Raw genomic sequence first — 14,356 nt, 5'->3', positions numbered from 1 at the left:
AATAAACATTAAAGAAGAATTCTAATCACTTACTGTTATTTCATAAGCAGTTGCTATTTCATTACTAGATACACATAATTTTTGAAGAAATAAAAAATTATTAAAGTTTACTTAATTAATTTTAATAATCATTATTAGCCTTATAAAAGTTAATTTAAATAAACATCCCATCAAAGTGATTACTCATTTTATCTAAAATTATTTAAATTTACAAAACTTAATGTATGAAACATGAATGGGGGAATAAATGTTAAAATTTTATAGACTATTAATCTTTCATTAACTAAAGTTGGGAATTTTGTATTCTTTTTGGATTTTATAATTATTTTCTTATAATTTGATTGATAATTATGATCATGTCTATGAGATAATTTACGATAATTATTTATGTGAGCTCTTAAATTAAACTTATCTAGCCTAGGTATGGAATTTATTGTACTAAGTTTATATAGTATAAAAATAAATTTTCTATATATTAATATAAACTATAAATCAAAATTAATAATTGTCTTTCCATCCAACATTTCATAATAAATTTTCTTTATAAAAAAATATTCTTTATAAAAGCCCGTGTCTAATATTCTAGTATATAAAAGAGAAAGAAGTCAGTTTTTCTTTTCACCAATTTGTTTTTTCAAAAATGACTCTCCTAAAATAAGCAATGAATTGTACACCATTAGTATGGGGGAAGCTGAATGGTAATTCAATATAAATCTACATTTCACCCAAAAAAAATAAAAATCTAGTTTTATCTATCTGTTTTTTTTTGAGTTTATAATTAATTTTATTTTCAATATTTATTGAAAGTAATAAAACTATTTTTGTAGGGAAATATTATTATTTTATGTATTGAAATTAATCTATCAAGTTGATATATATATGTTCAGAATACAAGAAATATAATAATTACACTTTTTTTTTTATAAAAGTTATAAATGAAGATAAAAAGAATACTAGGCTGCACGTATACGAGTCTTCTAAGTTGTATTATTATAGGTATGACCACATTTATATGGCATAATACGGAAGCAGGTGTACAATGTGATTCTTGACTAAAAAGTTTATTATAGAAAAAAAGCTTGAAAATGTACACAAATTTAAAGAAAGAAGTAAGAAATTTAAAAGTCGATAGATTTATTATAGTACTAGCTAGAATTATTATAGTGTTTGCTTGAACATCGCTTCAAGCTAAAATATTCGAAAAATGCAAAGTTTATATTGCACTTTATATATACAAATCCGCAACTTAGAGTACGTTTAGGAATACGGAGAAAGTTCAAAAAACATGATTCAGTTAAATTTGCTAAACCTGCAAAATTTTTAACACGTGACTATAAAAGTTGCTTCTTGACTATAATTTGCCATTGACACACGTTCTTGTGGTTTTTCAGCAACTTTATTTGGACAAAATTTTCATCGAAATGACACTCCCCAACCTGGTCTTGTAGTTAGCTTTCGACAAGCTAAACAAAAAAGAGTGGAAGACGTGTGTTCTGTTCGTGCGTTGCTGGAGATAATCGTGATCATGAACTTCTCGTCGATGAGATCGTGAATCGGAATGCTGATCAATCTCTCTACAAAACGAGTGACGATGATAAACTTATGATGACCTGGGCAAATCATATAATATGAAAGGGCCAAGGAGAGGAGTCTGAGATCAGCTGGGTTACATATCCATCAATAATACTACGCAAAAAGAGAAATCTCGATTCATTCTTCACATAGCACGCATTCGATCTAGAGAATCCCGTATTTTTTTTCCGAGGAGGAAAATTCTTGCCTAGACCTGATATAGATTGACCGGTCAAATAAGAGCAGCCGGATTCAGATTTCACGGTCGATGCCCGATTGGCGCACATCTGGTTTGGTCGAGATTCCACTGCGCGGGCTAATCCTCAGGACCTTCAGTGGATGAGGTATGTGACAAGAAGCGCCACCAGCATCAGGCCATACGCTATTCCCTGGTCGATGGTGTTGCCTGCAGCAAAATCAAAGCCAAAAACATTTCAATATCATTAAACTCGAAAAATGCTTTTAATTACGATTTTGCTTATCTTAATTTTACTCAATACGAGATTATTCTGTTCAGTCGAACGTGTTATTCCGACTTACTTTCTCTATTGACATCATATTCGTATTGGTCAGATACACTGAAGATAAAATGATAATGCATATATGTAATACATTTCCATCGTCGAGGCAAAAGAATATAGGCAAGAAAGAACTGACCATCGCTTGAGGGACCAGGAGCCGGGGCCGGGGACTGGGCACCGGCGATGGGCAGCATGACCATCATGGCGCATAAGAGAACGACGACCGCAACGACGCCGAATGACATTTTAGCGACAGCCATGGTTCTCTTGCCTCCTCTTCTCTGACAAGCTCGCCGGAGATAATCTCTTACGAACGGGAGAGCAAGAGGAGGCCAGAAGAGATGGAATCGAAGAGGAAGAGGGGAGGCGTTCTTATAAAAACTGAATGCTGGAAAGTTGGTGTCTCTGAGGAGATTTCGGAATTTATGAGGACAGCTTGTGGGGGTTCATCCGCAAATTAAGGGTGCCCCTTTCATTTGGTCCTAAAATTTCTGTTGGTCTTCTTAGGTCGGGTTTTCGTGTATAGAACCAATCACAGCTCTTCAAACATTAAGCGAGACTCGAATCTTTTTCTCAGGATCGAGCTGGTGTCGGCAGGTTCGCACCTCTCGTCCAAACTTAGGGGAGTACAGGCTGTCGTTGTTGCGTGTTGCTGGCAATAGCATTGTGTTGGATTCTTTCTTCCATTAATTCCATTCCATTGTTTGAGTTATTTAGAAGATATTGTATGCTCTGGCTATTGCTAGGCTGGCTGGCTGGCTAACCTTTTATGGAGATGAATTCTTCAAAAATATGCCGTAACAATACACGCGTTTGGGTAGACATAGTTCGATATTAACTCGCATTTTGGTGATTTTAGATCAACCGTACTGTAAGAGACGTTTATAATACCGAATCGTACATTTTAAGGTCATGAGCATCCGATCCCTTGCAAAAAAACAAAAGGTTAATTGACTATATGATATCGGTCATTAAATAGACATTTTTAAAGAAAAATTCTGAGGCTGGCCCATCGATGAATCTGATGCTGCATTGTTGTTAATAATAAGGAAAAAAAGTCATTTTTATCTTAACCTTGGTTACTTTTTCGTTTGCATCCTAAACCTTTTTTCTAGTTCAATTTCGTCCTATACATTAGTCTTTTGTTCCGTTTGGTCTTACCGTTACATTTTCCATCCAAAACTAACAGTTTTTAATAAAAAATTATATTTGAAAACTTTAAAAAAATTTAAAAAAGAAAAAAAAATCCTAGCAAGCATCGGGAAAGGAAGCAAGCAAAGGAGAGGGAAAGGGGGCTGGAGGACCTGCCGGCGCCCCTACCAATCCGGCGACCAAGCAGAAGCGATGGTGGATGCTGGCAGGTCCCCACTACCCCCTCCCCCAACTCTGAGATTCTTTTTTTTTTTTTTTTTTTTTTTAGATTTTCCGTTGCAAGGAAGGGGGAGAAAAGGGGAGAATGAGAGAGAAGTGATATATAAGGCAATAGAGAGAGAGAGAGAGAGAATCATTACGTCAATTGCAAAGATACTGTTGCGTTAACCTAATGGGTTCGGCCTAATGGTTAATGTGCACCCAAATTTGTATCGAAACTCGGGTTCGAATTCTCTTGGGGCCACCAGAGTGCTTTTGGCGTAATTATCCACTCCGTGCGCCGCTGGGAGTTCATGGAGCCCCGAAGATTAGTCGGGCGAAACACGGATATCTCGGGTTATCAAAAAAAAAAAGACATTGTTGAGTTGAACAATTAAGCAGCAACAGAGACAGTGTTTGTTTATTTATTTATTTTTTTCGATTTTCGATTTTTATTATTATTTAAATATAATTTTTATTGAAAACTGTTAGTTTTGGATGGAAGAGGTAACTGTAGGACTAAACAGAGCAAAAGACGAAACGTTTAGGACGAAGTTGAACAAGAAATAAGGTTTAGGATGAAACGAAAAAGCAATCAGAGGTTGAGTACCAAAAATAACTTTTTTTCCTTAATAATAATACGTATATATGATCAAAATTTTGACTCCTTTGCATATAGAAGGGTATTGATCTTTGTCTTGGAGGTGCTTTAATTCATCCATTGATTATTACTCTTCCACTTCCCTCTTCTATGATGACATCGACGATCGACCGAAGAAGATTGTAATTCTGAAGTTAAGTGCGGACGCGCTAGGGTTCGAGAACCTTATATAGGTCAAACTTATAAACCTAGACATGCAACTAACTCAAAATTGAATGAGAAAACGAACCGATCATAAAATATAATCGAATTTTTTTTCCAATTATAGAGGAGGCATAAAACTTAGTACAATGAAAGATAAATTATAAATAACTAATAAATGGACACAAATAGTCTCATTAAATATCGAATCTGCGACCTCTAGATCAACATGTGAGTACGTACACCATTGCAATAACCTAATTGGTCATTATAACAAAGTTTCGACCCCAAAGGAAAGGAGGATAAGAAAAAGAATAAATGAGTAGATTTTTTAAATTGTATTAAAATATATATTCTTTTGGTAGCAAATTGTATTAAAATATAAATATTATAGCCTAAAGGGGCCTTGGAACACATCAATGGTCTGATCCGAAGTTTTACGGGTTGAATTCTTTCTAACGGGACTTCCCATATCGTGCTGTATCCTTTGGCAAGCTCATCACAATTTTTTTTAATAAGTATATTATTTTAAAGAGACTATTCGTTATTGGCATTTTATGAATCTCTGAGTAAATATATGAAATTTACCAAAAACAAAAGTAGAAGTTCCAAGAAAATTTTAACGGGGCTATCCGAATTGACTAAAGACTGTGAGTCAAACCATGGCAGAATCCGAGCAAACAGACTATCCTCCCATGACCGCAACGGGCTGGTCGCCCAAGTCCCAGCTCCCTGATGATCCTCGGCACCACTGCCCTGCTTTCCGAGGAGCCCTCATCCGTCGGGGTAGCTGACTAATACGGAGAGAGCAGCCTCTAGATTGCCTTCCAGTCGGAGATCATCAGCAGCCCTCTCAAGGTCACCATGGTAACCGAACAACTTCCATTGCTAAGTAGGAACTTCATTTGACCCGCTGGTTTTGTTCTGTTAGCACTTTTCACTCGGGTAGGGGAGCTCCCTTCTCCGGCAACTTCTCCCTTTCTGTCCCCTCTCCCTTCGAAGGAAGAGGGAGCTACCATACGTCGGACCCCCAAGGCAAGGTCGCCAGAGTCATTAGTAGTACCTGACTCCTTCGGTGATCTCATCTGGAAAAGTAGTCATCAGGATATTAGTGGAGACTCTGATTGAACTCTTTACTTTTCTTTTTTTAATAATTATTTAAAAAATCCTTAAGAAAAAAGAAGCTATTCCGATGACATTCGGGCCTGATTGTACATTTATTAACTTTTATTGCGTCATTAAACCACGTAGGAGGCCACGTAATATATTTTCGTCCTTAACACTGGACCATTTTGAGACCGACAGAATAGAAATTTAGGGACTGGAAATTTTTCTTTGAGGACCAAAGTGGTAGCAAACTTAAACTTCAGGGACCTTTTTGATAGTTTCCACTTATATAAAACGGATCATACCTTCCCGCCCGCTCCATAACGACTGGAGCGGAATTGGAGGCTCTGTGTCAAAAGACAAAAAACCATGGGGAGATCGGAGAATTTGGGAACAGCGAGCACTAAGTTAGGATCAGCCTTCCTGTTGGGGATCATCGGCAACCCTCTAGAGGTCGCCAAGGTAACTGACCACCCTTGCATTCCTATGAAGGACCTCGGTTTGACCCGCCAGTTTTGTTTCGTTTGCGCATTTCCCCGCCGAGCTTTACGGTCGACTCCGTGTTCCTTTCTTTTTATCAGTGCAACGTGCGTTGTTGATGTGTTGAGCTCAAGGCGTAGTTCTTGATTAGTTTGCTCCAGTAAAAGTTCGGTGGTTTGATATCCCAAGACCTTCAAGAATGATTTTCTTGTTCATTGCATTTCGGAAATAATCGGCAAGATTTATGAACTCGAGATCTTTCCTGCTGTGACTTGGACGTTGGACCTGTAGTTCGGCCATTCAGGTTGCAGCTTGTAACGGGGTTACATAAGTGGTGAGTGTAGGTGTAGAAGCCGGTTGATTGTCTACCTTTATCTCCTTGCCGTTGTAGATCATGGATGAGCTAGCCAACTGTCAATGGAGAAGAATGGCGGCAGTCTTCGATTCGCCAAAACTTTTGTTGTTGAGTGCTGGGGGTGATTCTTGATTAGTCTGCTACATTCAAAGTTCGGGGCTTTAATATGTGATGTCCAAGAAGATCCCGAAGAGGGGGTTTTTCTTGTTCATTGCGTTTCACGAATTACCAGCAAGATTTATCAGCTCAAGTTCTTGCTGGGTTTTAGGCTGCTCGAATCATTCCCTACCGTGACTTGGACCTGTAATTTGGTCATATTGGTGGCAGTCACAGGATTAGACACATTTTAGTGTAGATATGGAAGCCGGTTGTTTGTGTCTCTCTATCTCCTTGCCTTTCAGAATCACGATTGAGCTCAATGGTTGTGTTATTCGATTTGCTAAACCCGGTTCCCTCATTTTTGGAATACTAGACAAGGTTGCAAGCACAGGCTGCTGGAGTTTCTTACTTACATCCACTAAGCAACGTGACGGGTCGAGAAGCATCTTTTGGATCGAACATGGGAAGGGGATTAACTAAGGGTGTAAGTTACCTCCCCGGTGTGCCTCACTTTTTCTATTTATTACGAATAAGCAAGTACATAATCTGATCCCTGTTCTCGATATGTTATTCAGTCCTTTGCTGGGATTCATGGCTCTGTTTCATCGTGTCCTCCAGACAGTTTTCGGTACAAAGGAACTGTTGATGTTCTCCGCAAGATCATTCAGGAGGTACATTGTATGAATCGGATTGATTGAGTAGTTAAAAGTCGGTTTCAGAGATTTGATGTGAATATTGATTGGATAAGTGCTTTAAACAGTTTTTTTAACTGGAGCTGATCCCTAGTATTATGACCCTGCCTTTGTTTCGATTAATCTACGCACATAAAAGTGAGCTTTTTACAGGAAGGATTGGCCAGGCTTTGGCGAGGTGCCGGTATCGATATTACTTTGGTTGTTCCTCGTGTATGTTCCTCTTTCTTTGTTATGACAGAGATTCCCCCAGCACCAGCACCTAACACCCCAACCACTTTCACTTCCATGAGATATAAAATTCTACAGGCAAGTTTCTGATTTGCGCAGTTGGTTTTACTATTGACCCAGATGGCAATGAACCTCGCTTGCTATCCTATACTCTACGACTCGCTAGACAAATTTACTGCTCCTGAATTCAAACGACTAGTTCCTGAAGTAGAGGGAGCACTCACAGCATTATTCGTTTGTGCGACATGCTACCCTTTCCAACTCGCTAAAACTCGTATGCAGGTACGTACTTATGCTTGATCGTACGGTCAGCATTACCAATTCACCTGTTCCCTTATCCAATATATACCTTATGCGGTATTGCAGGCATATCAAGAGACCCAAGTGGGCAAGAAGCCTCCTGGTGTCTTAAAGACTTTACGCAAGGCTACCTCGCAGGCTAAATCAGCGTGTAACTCTAGGAACTACTGTAAGTCTGATCCAAGGCTACCTATCTGCTCGAAAAAAGTTTTTTTTTCAAATTTTGCGTGAAACTTCTTATGATGAACCAGTTTGCCTCTTCAACTATGGCAGTGTTACGATATCGTGTCCTCTGGATGGGCATGGGAGCACATATTGCTCGGGAAGTTCCATTCACTGGCATCTGTTTGTGGATGGCCAGAAATGTAAGAATCAATCTAGATTCCTTGGTTCACCTATATATATTAACTGTAAGTCTTATTCTTATCTTTTGTCTTTGTTTCGAAATCTAGAATCATAGAGAACTTGTACACCTGGCCAATAGTAGAATGCCCAATTACAGTTTAGCGTTGGGAACGATCTTCTCCGCTACTTTCATCACAGGAACTGTTGCTGGAGCTCTCACTTGCCCTGTCGATGTTGCCACGACTTGGAGGCAGATCGAGGTTTAGTTAGTTCTTTCTCCGTTCTCACTTTTCCTCTTTCACTAAAACGAAGTCCGTGCTGGTTTTCATGTTGTCATTCAACCTGTTCTCTTTTTTGCTTTCCTACTCTCAGAAGGACCCAAACGGAGCATTTCGATTTGGAATGAGCTTAAAGCAAACTCTGGCTGAGATTCAGAGGTATTCCCTAACCTGCCTCTTTATCTTGTTTGTCCAGCAGTAAAAATTTGAATAACTGCGACGTCTTTTGCATCGTAAAGCCGTATCGGCTAAGTAGAACTAGTGATGGGCTCAGGCAGCCTGACTCCATGCAAACTTGATCCTGAATTCTGATTATGGGGAGTTATCGGTTGTCACCATAGACGGGGCATCAGATCTGTGAGATCCAGATGGAACTAGAGACTCATCCATCATATATGGTTGTGACCTGTTTGAGGAATAAGATCGGGTGACAGGTCTCATAGGACAGAAAAGATGTATGTTCTATGATGTATTCCCGACGGATTTGAAGTTGCATATTCATTGTCCTCCATCTGTGATATATGCTAAATGAAACAGGAAAGCCGGCATAAGGGGCCTCTTTGCAGGAATGGTCCCGCGAGCTCTTCATGGCGGACTCTCCTTCGGGATTCCGTCGACATTGTATTTTCACATTTCGCATTACGACGGCCGTGTTCGGATCTATTTCAAAAGGGAGCAATAGAAGCTAGCTTCTGATCGACAGAGGAATTCGCTCGTTTGGCCGGTTGAGATCCAAGAAATTATCAGGATACAAAAGTGCAAGTGATGAAAGTAGTTCCCGTACAAAAACACGCCATGTCAATGCGGTTGTGCGGGCTGCGGTCATATCTTTACCGTATAAGAGGGTGTTGATTTTTTGGTAGACATCGATATTCATTCGAGATATAACCGAACTTCGTCAATGTAGTAAATCAACCATATGGGAGGACACATTCGGAATACAAAGTCGTACTTTTCAGTTTATATCGGTCGTTAAATAGACATTTTAAACGAAAAACTCCGAGGCCGGCCCACTAATGTACATGGAACATAACATAGTATGTTGATTTTTGCAATGTAGGTGTTTTCCTCCATCGATCATTACTATTTCACTTCCCTCTTCCGCGAGGCGGTGCCATTGATGATCGACCGATGAAGACCGTAAACTATGAAGTCAATGTGGATCCGAGATGATCAAAAAATGATTCCTAGGGCCTTATACAGGCCAAAACTATCGACGTAGACACATTTGATGTACGATGCAACTAACTCAAAACCGAATGAGAAACGAACCTAAAAAACCTAATCAATCTTTAATAGAACTAGTGACGCCGGGAGGATAGGAGAAGAAGAATAGCTAAATAGAAATGTACAGACAGAGCAGAAAGGGGGTCGGTCGGAACACGTCTTCGATCGGAACCAAGATATAACAGATTTAATTTCGGTTGAAAAAGAATTAGATGGTGTTTGATAGTGATGAAAAAATATTTTGTGAGAAGAATATAACACCAACAAGTAAAAATGACTTATTTCATTATATTAAGCAATATTTAACTTAATAATTAAATAGATAAGATTATTACCTTTCATCTTCCCCTTTTTCTCCTGTTATTTTCCATGTATCTAACTTGTAACTACTTACTGGTCTCCCCATTGACTTGACTGGAGACTGTGAGTCAAACCATGGCGGCATCAGAGCAAAAAAACAATCCTCCGATGACCGCCACCGGCCGGAAGCCGGAGCCCCAGCTCCCCGGTCAATCCTCCTCGCCGCGGCCTCACCTTCCTAGGAGACCTCATCCGTCCATGAGGGTGACTGATACGGAGAGAGCGGCCTCTAAATTCGGAGCCGCCTTCCTGTCGGGGATCATCGGAAACCCTCTCGAGGTCGCCAAGGTAACTGACCACTTCCATTCATCAGTTCAATAGGACATTGACCGTCAATTTGTTTTCATTTGCACATTTCGCCGACAACTAAAGCTGAATTCTCAGTTGAGGACGAGTTCTGCGGGTTCACTGCAATGCCGGTCGTCTCTGTGTCGATGTAGCTTCGTGTTCGTATGTGCAATGTGCAATGTGCATTGTTGATTGCAAGGCATAATTTTTGAATCATTTGCTCTATTGAAAGTTTGGCGGTTTGACATCCCATTTTCAATATGATTTTCTTGTTAATTGCATTTCGTGAATAATCGGCCAAGATTTGCGAAAAATGGTGTTATTGATGTGTTGATTGCTGGGAATGATTCTTGATTAGTTTGCGAGACTGAAAGTTTGTTGCTTTAATACCTCATGTCGAATAAAATCCAGAAGTGTGATTTTCTTGTTCATTGCATCTCACGAACTATCAGCAAGATTTATCAGGTCAAGTTCTTCCCGTGCTTCTGTGGCTTTTAGGCTGCTCGACTCTTTCCCTGCTGTGACTTGGACCTGTAATTTGGTCATATTGGTGGCAGTTCATAACAGGATTAGACGCATTTCTGTGTAGATATGAGCCAGTTTTCTCTCTCTTTATCTCTTTGCCTTTCAAAATCACGGTTGAGCCGAATGGCTGTGCTATTCAGTTTGCTTAACCCGGCCCCTCTTTTCGGAATGCTAGACAAGGTTGCAAGCACAGGCTGCTGGAGTTTCATACTTACATCCCGTAAGAGACATCACAGGTCAAGCAGCATATTTTGGGTCGAACATGGGAAGGGGATTAAGTGCAGGCGTATGTTACCTTTCCAGTGAACCAATATTTTTTCTCTTGATTACAACTAAGCAACTAAAAATTCTGATCCATGCTTTCGATCTGTTATCTCAGTCCTTTGCTGGGATTCATGGTTCTGTTCCATCATGTCCTTCTGACAGTTTTCGCTATAAAGGAACCCTTGATGTTTTGTACAAGATCACACGGGAGGTGCGTTGTATCAATCGTATTGATTGAGTAGTTATGGTCAGTTTCAGAGATTTGATGTGAATACTAATTGAATAAGTACTTAACAGTTTAACTGGAGGTCATCCCTTATATCGTGACGCTGCCTTCGTTTCGATTAATCTACATATGTAAGGTGTGCGTTTTACAGGAAGGATTTGCAAGGCTTTGGCGAGGTGCCAGTGCTGGTATCACTTTGATTCTTCCCCGGGTATGTTCCTCTTTCTTTGTTGATGACAGAGATTATTCCCCCAACATCCACAGCAATATCCCAACCTCTTTCCTTCCATGAGATATAAAAGTTCTTCAGATAAGTTTTGGATTTGTCATGGTTGGTTTTCCTATTGACCCAGATGGCAATAAACGTCAGCTGTTATCCTATATTTGTCGAATCACTTGAGAAACTTACCGCTCCTAAATTCAGACCGCTAGTTCCTGTAATAGCGGGACCACTCACAGTAGCATTGGCTTGTGTGACGTGTTACCCGATTGAACTCTCTAGAACCCGTATGCAGGTACTTATGGTTGATTTAAGTTTTGATTTCCCCTCCCCTACGGACAGTATTATCCTCTCCTCTCTTATTTAATATATTCTTTATCTGATAATTACAGGCATTTCAGGAGACCCAACTGGGCAAGAAGTCTCCTGGTGTCTTCAAGACTTTATGCGAGGTTACCTCGCAGGCTAAATCAGCATATAAGTCGAGGAACAATTGTAAGTCTGAACCTGGGCTGCCTATCTGCTTGAAATTAAGTTCTCTTTTCCGAATGTTATGTAAAACATCTTATAATTCAACTATGGCAGTGCTACAATATCGTGTGCTCTGGATGGGCATGGGAGCACATATTGCTCGGGATATTCCGTTCTATACAATCTGTTCGTGGATGTTCATGCCTGTGAGGACCAATCTAGATTTCGTGGTTCACTTACATTGTTTAATTATAATTGTAATCTTATTCTTTTCCTTTGTCTTTGAAATTTAGACGCTCATAAAAGTTCTCCCGGACGATAACAGACTGTTCAATTACAGTTTCCAGTTGAGAGTGATTTTCTCGGCTGCTTTCATCACAGGAAGTGTTGCTGGAGCTCTCACTTGCCCTCTTGATGTTGCCAGGACTTGGAGGCAGATTGAGGTTTAGTTAGTTCTTTCTCTGTTCTTACTTTTTCCACTAAAACGAAGTCCGTATTGGTTTTCATGTTGTCATTAACATTTTTTTGCCTTCCGACTCTCGAAGGACCCAAATGGAGCATCCAGAATGAGTTTAAAGGAGCCTCTGGTTGAGATTTGGAGGTATTCCCTAAATCCGTTTCTTTATCTTGCTTTGCCAAGCTGTAAATTTCGACCATTCATATTACAAAGCTATATCGGCTAAGTAGACCTGGTCACGGGCTCGAGCAGCCCAAGTTCATGCAAAACTCGATCCTGATTATGGAGCATCTTTTGCGAGTCTCATCATAGACAGGGTATCAGATCTGTGAGATCCGGATGGAACTCAGACTCATCCATCCCATGGTCGTGCACTGTTTGAGGAAAAAGATCGGGTCTCATAGGACAGAATCGATGTATATTCTTTGTTTCACGATGAATTGAAGTTGCATATCTGTTTTCCTCCATAACCATGGTATGTTAAATGGAACAGGAAGACCGGCATGAGGGGTCTCTTTGCGGGGATGGTCCCGCGAGCTTATCATGCTGGACTGTCTTTTGGGATTGTGGCAGTAATGCATTTTCACATCGAGCAGTACAAGCACCATGCTCGGTTCTCTAACCTCTTCAAAGAAAGCAATAGAAGCTAGCTGGCTTCTTTTTTTTTTTTTTGGCTGGATAGCTATCTAGCTTCTGATTGACAGAAGAATTCACTCGATCAGTTGAGGTCGAGATTCAGGAGATTATGTGAAGGCAATCAACAAGTAACTACTAGAGTGTGAGTTATGAAAAGAGTTCCTTCCTATGGTACGACGACGACAACAGGCAGCGAAAAATAAATATAACTAATCAGCTTCTTCTCTTCTGGGGATCATCCACCATGAAAATAAGGCGTAATTTTAGAGGATACGTGGGTGATTTTGTAATTCAAAAAGATCAATGGCGTAAATTTGAAAACCACAACCAATTATATAATACAAAGCCGAAGTAGAGTAATCTGAATAATCTCCATGCGTTGCTGGCACAAACCCAGTTGAAGTATTACAGTTGTACAATTACTAGTTTAGTATCTTAATATTACTAGTATCTCGTATTTTTGTATAGCATCTTTATTTTAGGCTAGATATCCTGCCTTTCTTTATAAGTCTAGAACTTTCTTCTTACAGCTGAATGTATTTTGCTCATATAAGAGATTCCTCTAGTGAATGAAATAATATCGAGGATTTGCAGACAATAGCAGCACCTCTCTCTTTTGGTCCCATCACCTTCTCTCTTGGTTTCAACATGGTATCAGAGCAGTGAAGCCTAAGGGCCGTGTGGTTGAATTACAATCACATTCTCAATCTCGGCAAATCAGTCAAGCCGACTCCTTAATCAACCATGTCTGGAGGAAATACAAATACAGCTGCTCTCCCTCCTGCAGGAACCGTTCAAGTCGAAGCTGCACCACTTCCAGCAGCGCCTGCAGCAACTTTGGTGTCTCCATACACCGTAACTTCAGCTGATGGATCAGTTTTGCGACTCACTGAGTGCAAACTGAATGGAGAAAACTACCTTACCTGGTCTCGACTGATGCGGATTGCTCTCCGTGCTAAGAACAAGGTAGGGTTTATCGATGGAACTTTACCTGAGCCTGCAGATGGTGACCCCAACAAGCCATTATGGTTGATGGCGAATTCTCTGGTAGTTACATGGATGATAAACTCATTAGAAAAGGACTTGCAACCGAGCATAGCATGCATTGAGAATGCTCGGATCCTTTGGGAAGATTTGAGGCAACGTTTTGCTCAGGGAAACGAGACACGGATTTACCAACTGAAGAGCGAGGTATATGCATATCGGCAGGAAGGGAAATTGGTGGCCGAGTACTATGGGTCCCTTAAGGGGCTTTGGGATGAACTAGACAATCTCCTTGAGTCTATGACCTGCTCCTGTGCGTGTGTTTGTGGAGCAGCACATAATCGACTGGGACTGAGAGAAAGGGAGAAAGCTCATCAGTTTCTCATGGGATTAAATCCCGAGTTTGCTACGGTTCGTTCCAACATACTTAGCATGGATCCTTTTCCTAACCTTAATCGTGTTTATCAGATGGTCTGTCAGGATGAGCGACAAAGGACCATAGTTCGTTCCCAGGAGACACAAAGACAGGAAGCTACTGCATTTGCCGTAAAGGCAGTAGATGATGG

The 14,356-nt window shown here is 40.2% G+C and overlaps 2 protein-coding genes and 1 pseudogene across 7 annotated transcripts; 2 read left to right on the top strand and 1 right to left on the bottom strand.

The window, feature by feature from the left end:
- Positions 1-1,586: 1,586 nt before the first annotated feature.
- On the bottom strand, positions 1,587-2,613 carry LOC116202835 (arabinogalactan protein 41-like). The gene is made up of 2 exons (XM_031534460.1): positions 2,230-2,613; positions 1,587-1,978 (listed from the first exon to the last, which is right to left on the bottom strand). The coding sequence occupies exons 1-2, from the start codon at positions 2,351-2,353 to the stop codon at positions 1,905-1,907; spliced, it is 198 nt and encodes a 65-aa protein (XP_031390320.1). The 5' UTR covers positions 2,354-2,613; the 3' UTR covers positions 1,587-1,904.
- A 3,108-nt stretch (positions 2,614-5,721) lies between these two features.
- LOC116204406 lies at positions 5,722-8,166 on the top strand (annotated as a pseudogene).
- Positions 8,167-9,725: 1,559 nt separating this feature from the next.
- LOC116202206 (mitochondrial carrier protein MTM1-like) lies at positions 9,726-13,404 on the top strand. Of its 6 annotated transcripts, none has more exons than XM_031533643.1 (10): positions 9,726-10,007; positions 10,708-10,818; positions 10,912-11,007; positions 11,174-11,233; positions 11,376-11,537; positions 11,635-11,737; positions 11,828-11,919; positions 12,007-12,156; positions 12,259-12,314; positions 12,664-13,404. In XM_031533643.1, exons 1-10 carry the CDS (start codon positions 9,795-9,797, stop codon positions 12,818-12,820), a joined length of 1,200 nt encoding a protein of 399 aa, XP_031389503.1. In that variant the 5' UTR covers positions 9,726-9,794; the 3' UTR covers positions 12,821-13,404. The 6 variants fall into 6 exon arrangements, with proteins under 6 accessions (XP_031389503.1, XP_031389508.1, XP_031389505.1 ...); XM_031533648.1 differs by having other exon boundaries at positions 12,095-12,156; positions 12,664-12,805; XM_031533645.1 differs by lacking the exon at positions 12,664-13,404 and adding an exon at positions 12,483-12,655.
- The last annotated feature ends 952 nt before the right edge of the window (positions 13,405-14,356 follow it).

This window comes from Punica granatum, chromosome 4, assembly GCF_007655135.1.
Source record: "Punica granatum isolate Tunisia-2019 chromosome 4, ASM765513v2, whole genome shotgun sequence".
Classification (NCBI taxonomy): domain Eukaryota; kingdom Viridiplantae; phylum Streptophyta; class Magnoliopsida; order Myrtales; family Lythraceae; genus Punica; species Punica granatum.
Note: the sequence above shows the minus strand (reverse complement) of the source record. Positions and strands in the feature narration are given on the sequence as shown.